The 7,619-nt window shown below is 35.5% G+C and overlaps 1 protein-coding gene across 1 annotated transcript; it reads left to right on the forward strand.

The window, feature by feature from the left end:
* The first annotated feature begins 1,579 nt into the window (after nt 1-1,579).
* LOC143561100 (putative serine/threonine-protein kinase PBL26) lies at nt 1,580-4,055 on the forward strand. The gene is made up of 5 exons (XM_077049244.1): nt 1,580-1,800; nt 2,254-2,495; nt 2,891-3,080; nt 3,170-3,561; nt 3,693-4,055. The coding sequence occupies exons 1-5, from the start codon at nt 1,686-1,688 to the stop codon at nt 4,053-4,055; spliced, it is 1,302 nt and encodes a 433-aa protein (XP_076905359.1). The 5' UTR covers nt 1,580-1,685.
* Nucleotides 4,056-7,619: the final 3,564 nt, after the last annotated feature.

The following is a 7,619-nucleotide window of genomic DNA, read 5'->3' on the forward strand; positions in this document are numbered from 1 at the left end:
TCCAACTAATCCTTTGCTACCAAATTTCGTTGAAGGGAATCAAGAATTCAATTCCTGTTGCTCTGTTTCAAATAAAATATAATAAATAGACAAAAGTGTTGAAATAATTTTGTACCAAAACATGGAAAAAATAAGCAAGCACCGCAACGATATATAAAATGTATTTAACTAACAAAATGAAATTAGAAAAAGAAAAAAGAAATTAAACACATGGTACATAAAAAAATGATATGAAAACAAAAGCTTGTCTAAAAAATAAATAAACAAATCAAAAAGAAAATGCAAAAAAAAATAATAATAAAAAAATAAATGGAGAAATAAACTAAAAAGAAAATGCAAAAAAAAATACCTGGAGAAGGGCCGAGGAGGTGCTGAACTCAAATGCATGTGGCGTGGATGAAGTTAACGGGACACTGTTCATACCGACCACCAGTTTTAATATTATATATAATGTTAAATTGAGCTAAATTGATTGGTTTAGCTGGGTTAAGGGTTTTGTGATTCGGTTTATGGATTGCGGTTTGAAATTGGCTGAACAAAACAAAGAGGGGAATATAAAAAAATATTTTTTAATTCGTATAATTGTAATAAAAAAATAAATTTTCATGTACAGAAATCTAACACCATCCCCACCATTAGTACTGCCCAAAACCTTCAAGCCGAGTGCCGCGAGTGGGAAATCTTGATGGCACTCCCTTCACCCTAGATTTTTTTTACGTTTTCTTTTCTCGTAAAATCTTAGATACTTATAAGATTAAATGTTTAATACTTTCTAGTCTACCATTTGACTGAACTTTAGAAAATCTAATGCTGCAGTTACGCATTAAAGAAACTGAGCTCAAATGCTAAAACCGGACCTGCATATTTGACCAAGAAAAAACAAAACTTCAAGTATGCCTCCATTTGGTTCGAGTTCTACTGTTTTAGTATACATGTAGCATTTACAAATCAAAAAATATTTATGAAAATATTTTATAAATAAAAAGAAAGTATTTCTTGATGCACCTAACTTGTATTGTAAAATACATGTTTTAGCCGGCTATCCAACTCATCATTTTACTACCAAAATTTTGTCAAATGGAATCCAAAATTCCATCCCATAACTTCTCCTTAAATTTAAAGATAATGCCACCAAGAAATGTTAGATTTTTTGTCTATATAATTGATTATTAGTTAATTATTTAGCTACAAACTAATTAAACCAAAAATCAAACCGAGTCGAATTACATATTCGGTTTTTGATTTTCGTTTTTAAACCGAACCAAATAACCCAAAAACCAAACAGATGAACATCTTTGTTTTTTTCTCCTCATTGACTTAAAATGTGTATAAAAATGAGCAAAAATACATGCCAAATGGTTCCCACGTTTCCTTCTTCCCCTTCAAAGTCTCCTTTGATTTCTCTCCAAATTCTTTGGGATCTTCTCTCTTCTCCATCTTTCTTTATCCCATTTCTTTCTCTAATTGAAAGATTTGGTTATCCATGTCTCATGCTAAACAAATTTTGAAAATCTATGGTTTGATCGTATGCTCGTCAACAATTTGGTGTTAAAGTTTTGTTTGTTCGCTCTATCTCTCTAATCTGAATGTTTCTTGGAGTCTACCAGCCCAAAGGGTCCTTATCAGAAATCTTGATGCCATAATGCATTTTTTTAAAATCTTCAAACATCTAACTTGACCAAAACATGAGTTGTTTTCCGTGCTTTTCATCGAAAGAAAAGAGAAGATCAAGGAGAGATGCAAGTCGAAGGGCAAGAAGCCCAATTGTGTCGCGCTCACCTCCTCGTGAACCACGTATGGGTAAGCATTATTTTTTGTATCAATAGCTTTCATTAGTTATTCATATACAAAAAAATATGTTCCATTATTCTCATTATATGATCATCTGATGCCAAAATGATTTATACCATCAAATGTGTCTAAGTTATGTTTTGCAACACCATACAAAATGTCTTAATTAACGTTTGTAACACGTAAATAACACTATAGTATAATGTTTGAAAAACAATGTACTCTCAAATGAATAATACTATAACTTAGCTAAGATGAACTAGGTACTGAAATTGTTGTCCAAATTATATTCATACATTCACCAGGAATTAACATATCATTACTAATGGTCTACATTGGGATACCCCGGGTAGCCGGACTTTAATCGTTAGTCGTTAAAAAATAATAATAATACATTCAAAATTAAAATATTATGAAAATAAAATGCATTTATAGAATTCTTGTGTTTAATTATTTGTGTAGAGAATCAACAAAGGATTCCGGCAGAGTTGAAAAATAACAAAACTGCTTCCCCAAAGAGGACAAGCAAAGAAGCCGGCAATAATCCAGCTGCCACCAAAACAGCCAACGGCAGCAATATTGCAGCCCAAACTTTCACTTTCCGGGAACTGGCCGCGGTTACAAGGAACTTCCGACAAGATTCACTCATTGGCGAAGGTGGATTCGGGAGAGTTTACAAGGGAAAACTTCCTAAAACCGGACAGGTGAATATGCAAAGTTATAGTTAGCAAAGATAGATTCTTACACGACACGTAAATAATCAATTTTTGTGTTATGTCCACCCTATTTTAAAAACATGTCGTGTTAACATGTTTAACTAAACGTGTGGGCGGGTAAAATGGCTTAACTCGACACAATTTTCACCTCAAGTGAAAATGAGTTCTTGTCAATAATGATAGAATTTGGTAACACCATAAAAAAGGGCCATTTCAACTTTCAACACATACGGGAAATAAGTTAAATGGATTATATTTTATTGGTAACATGTTACATCAAAAGTTCAACAAAACAAAGCAAAACAGTTTGAATGTCTTACAATATGTTAATGTGTTTCAGTGGATGTTAATTATGAGATAAAATTAAATTATTTTTCTTTCAGTTGGTGGCTGTGAAGCAACTAGATCGAAATGGGTTGCAAGGAAACCGCGAATTCCTAGTCGAAGTTTTGATGTTGAGCCTTCTTCATCATCCGAATCTGGTGAGTTTAATAGGGTATTGCGCAGACGGTGATCAAAGACTTCTTGTATACGAGTACATGTCCGCAGGCTCACTAGAAGACCATCTACTCGGTAACATTTATTTCCACTCTATTAATTAAAGACTTGCATCATCTTTCTGCTTCATTTTTCAATGGTTTGGTTTTGGTTTTAATTTACAGATCTTCCACAAGGGAGAGCGCCGCTACCTTGGCTCACAAGAATGAAAATTGCATTAGATGCCGCAAAAGGTCTAGAATATTTGCACGATAAGGCTAACCCACCCGTTATTTACCGTGACTTGAAATCTTCCAATATCTTGCTCGATCAAGATTATAATGTCAAACTCTCGGATTTTGGGCTAGCTAAGCTTGGCCCCGTCGGGGACAAATCACACGTGTCTACAAGAGTAATGGGCACGTACGGATATTGTGCACCCGAGTATCAAAGAACTGGACAATTAACAGTCAAATCTGATGTTTATAGCTTTGGAGTTGTATTTTTGGAGCTCATCACCGGACAGAGAGCCATCGATACAACAAAGAAAAATAAAGACCAAAATCTAGTTAACTGGGTAATTATCAATTCATCACTTGGTTAATGTTTTCACCTGACCCATTTAGTGGGCCTAATAACTAATTAGGCCAACTATATTTTAATTTGCTTTATAGCTCTATTTGATGTTACATACTTTTTGTTGAACAGGCAACCCCAATTTTCAAGAACCCACAAAGGTTCATTGAACTAGCTGATCCACTATTAAAAGGAGACTGTCCGGAAAAAGGTTTGAGCCAAGCAATAGCGGTCGCAGCTATGTGTCTAAACGAGGACGCATCAGTTCGACCATTCATCAGCGACGTTGTCACGGCTCTTACTTTCTTTGGAGATGGGGCCGACACGATAGAATTAATTGATTCACCAACCGAACCTTCGCCATCCCAATCTTTCTCTTGTAGAAATAAGCAGAACAAAGCATGTGCTAGTGAACATCGAGAACGCGAAGTGGCAGAAGCCAAGGAATGGGGTACGAATGCAAGGACCAGTGCTACATCGAAATCCACACATTAAGTTATTTGTTTCATGAGTTATAGCGAGGAATTGCTTGATTAAAATGTGACATATTCAAGGTTGTTAATGTTGAACTTGGAAGTGGGTATCAAGAACAACGAAACACAAGCCCACCGAGTCACGGTTTGCTTGAAGAGATTTTTTTATTAATCAACTTGCGAAAAAGGAAACGAAGATACAATATGTATAGAAACAAACTAATGGGTTTATATAGACCCGTGCATAGCAATCATAACCAAACTCAACTAGGACTTAAAATTCAACTAAACTAAATAAAAACAATTAAAGATAAATTCAAACACTCTTAAAAGATAAACCAAATTTTTGTTTGAATCTTGATCTCCTCCTACCCCCCCCCCCCCCCCCCCGAGATTGCATCGTACCATCCTTGAACACCAAGCAAATATTGCTTACGTTTAACAGCTAAATGATGAGTGCGTTTTCTAGATTTTTGATAACAAAAGAACACGAATCCAAACATACATATGCATGCGTACTTGCATATGAGCATATCTTTTTGTCATACGGCTATTCTCATATATCATTTCGCCACATTCTAAATGTATTTGCTTGCATTTTGCGACTTTTATGTTCTTGGCTATAAACACTAAGGGTTTCGTATCTAGACCTTTATCCATATCAAATCTCTAAACTTCCCGAATTTGTGATTCTAGTTCTTTGTTCTTAAAGGACCACAAACACCCACTTTCATAATTTTAACGTGCATTTAGTTCTTATGGCTTTTATTAGTTTCCCATCAAATGTGTTTAAGCTAGAGGATTTTGCCTATGCTCTTAAGATAACCAAATTACCCCAAATTCATGAGGATATGGCTTGAAAAGTTACAAACTAATGATATTCCAAACTTGAAATCACAAAGGAGGTATGGTTATATGAAAGGAGGATAATTTCGTGATTTTTGATGAGATTCTCCTTGGTCTCTTCCTTCTTGATCAATGTACACACACAAAAGCATACTCTTTTTTGTTAGTAAACATGCTTTCTAAAGAAGTTGACTAGATCTTCAAACAGGTTTTAAAGATGTTTAAATCAAGTGGTTGGGGGTCGGCCGCCCCCTGTGAAAGTTTTTTTTTTGGTATTATTATAGTGTACAAATCTCAAATGACCTCCGTGAGTATATAGCGACGGTCAACTGAGAACATTTCCGATCACTGTGAGAAAATTTCATGAGTCTGGCACTGATTTAAATGATCTCCCTCAATTATGAATTCAAGAATTTTAGTTTTAGAAAATAATTGTTTTGACAATCAAGTATCATATACAAACTTAGTAATTAACTGTTTGCTGCTTTGCATTTATCTTGTTCATAGTTCTATATATGGAAGAATACATAACGACATACCATGAGGATTATTTATTATCACATTCAAGTATTACAAACCTTATGTAATCGAATTTTGGAGATGTACACAAAAGCTTGTGATTTCGCGTAGCACAAGATTATGCTCAACAATAGGTGTTGGCATAGGCGTGTAGGTATTTTGTAACATACCATTATGTTCCAAGCTAGAAATTAGACATAACCATGTACGGAGTAATAGAAAATTAAGGCATTTTAAAGTTAGTCTATCGTGCATTCGTACTCTGCATTTATGGTGGCTTACTGGCTTTAAAGTTTAAACAACATATTTCCACCGTAAACGTGGTGTAGGACATGTCAAATGGTTTTCCATTATACGGTGGACCACCATAGATTGATGGTAAGCAGCATATTGTTAGTTTTATGTTGCTTTTTGGCATATAAATTGATGGAATTGGATATCAAGCAACCGGATGAGTTAACAGAAAGACACCCATTCTCATTAACCAAATTTCTCCTTATATAGGAGACATAATACAATACGACTAGAACTAGGACTCGAACCCTAACTTGACTAAAACTCAAACGTTATCTTAACAACTAAACAAAGATAAACATAAATTGAAATAAACAAACTAAATTAATAACTCTAGTAATAAAACAATAATCTTGAATTCAAACTTTGAATTATTTCTTTCAACACCCCCTCTTAATTCAAAGTTTCTTTACTCCCATTAGCTCTCACAAATAGCAAAATTGATCAATTCCAAGTGCCTTTGTAAGGGCATCAGCTATCTGTTCTTCAGTATAACATGCCATAACCATAACTTGATTAGCTTCTACTAGACTTTTGATATAATGATACTTGACATCAATATGCTTGCTCCTATTATGCAAAGCTGCATTCTTTGTAAGAAAAACTGCAGATTGATTATCACAAAAAATCGTTGTTGGACCCATTTGTTTAATACCCAATTCCTCTAACAACTTCCTCATCCACACTGCTTGGCACCCTGCTGCATTAGTTGCTACAAACTCAGCTTCTGTTGAGGATAGAGCAACTACTTGCTGTTTCTTTGAGCTCCAACATACAGCCCCAGATCCTAAGAAAAACACACTTGCTGATATACTTTTTCTGTCTTCCACTGAGCTAGCCCAATCACTGTCAGTGAATCCTTCCAACTTAACCTCCTTTCCTTTTTTGTACCACAGACCATATTCAATGGTTCCAGCCACATACCTAAGTATGCGCTTTGCAGCTCCTAAATGACACACAGAGGGGTTCTGCATATATCTCGAAATCAAACCTACAGCAAACACTAGATCTGGCCTTGTGTGTGAAAGATATAACAACCCTCCAACTATACTTCTGAACACACGAGCATCTGCAATCTCCTCACATTCATTAACTTTGAACTTCTCACCACAATTCATAGGAGTCAAGGATGGTGTACAATTTCTCATTCCAAATTTAGTTAATAGATCCACAGTATACTTTCTTTGAGATAGAAATAGGCCATCTTGATTCTGCACTATTTCTAAACCAAGAAAATAAGACAAATTCCCGAGATCAGACATCTCGAATTCTTTTACCATTAGAGCCTTAAACTCTTGTAGAAGAGTTGCAGAAGAGCTTGTGTATATTATATCATCCACATATATGCATATGATTATGAGACCATCATCGGTTTTCTTTACGTACACGGTCGGCTCACTCTTGGTCCTATAATACTCATGCCCTTGTAGATAATTATCTATCCGTTCATACCATGCGCGGAGCTTGCTTTAAGCCATACAAGGCTTTGTGTAGTTTATATACCTTCTCTTCTTGACCTTCGTTTTCAAACCCCGGGGGTTGAATTACATAAACATCTTCTTGAAGTGGCCCGTTTAAGAATGCCGACTTCACATCTAATTGTTGAATCTTCCATCCTTGTTGTGCTGCAATCGAAAGAATGATCCGAATGGTTTCGAATCTAGCTACAGGTGAGAACGTCTCTTCATAGTCAATTCCATATTCTTGGGCATACCCCTTCGCAACTAGTCGAGCCTTATGCTTCTGAACTTTCCCATCGGCTCCTACCTTTAGCTTGTAAACCCATTTCAATCCAATTGCTTTCTTATTACTTGGCAACTCTGTGAGTGTCCAAGTTTTATGATTTTCGAGTGCCTTTAACTCAGTTTGCATTGCATGTATCCATTCTTCATACTTTGCAGCTTCGACATAACTTGTAGGCTCCACC

Source organism: Bidens hawaiensis, unplaced genomic scaffold (assembly GCF_021521415.1).
Source record: "Bidens hawaiensis isolate Kalapana, Puna unplaced genomic scaffold, B.hawaiensis_p1.1 tig00020534_1, whole genome shotgun sequence".
NCBI classification, from domain to species: Eukaryota; Viridiplantae; Streptophyta; class Magnoliopsida; order Asterales; family Asteraceae; genus Bidens; species Bidens hawaiensis.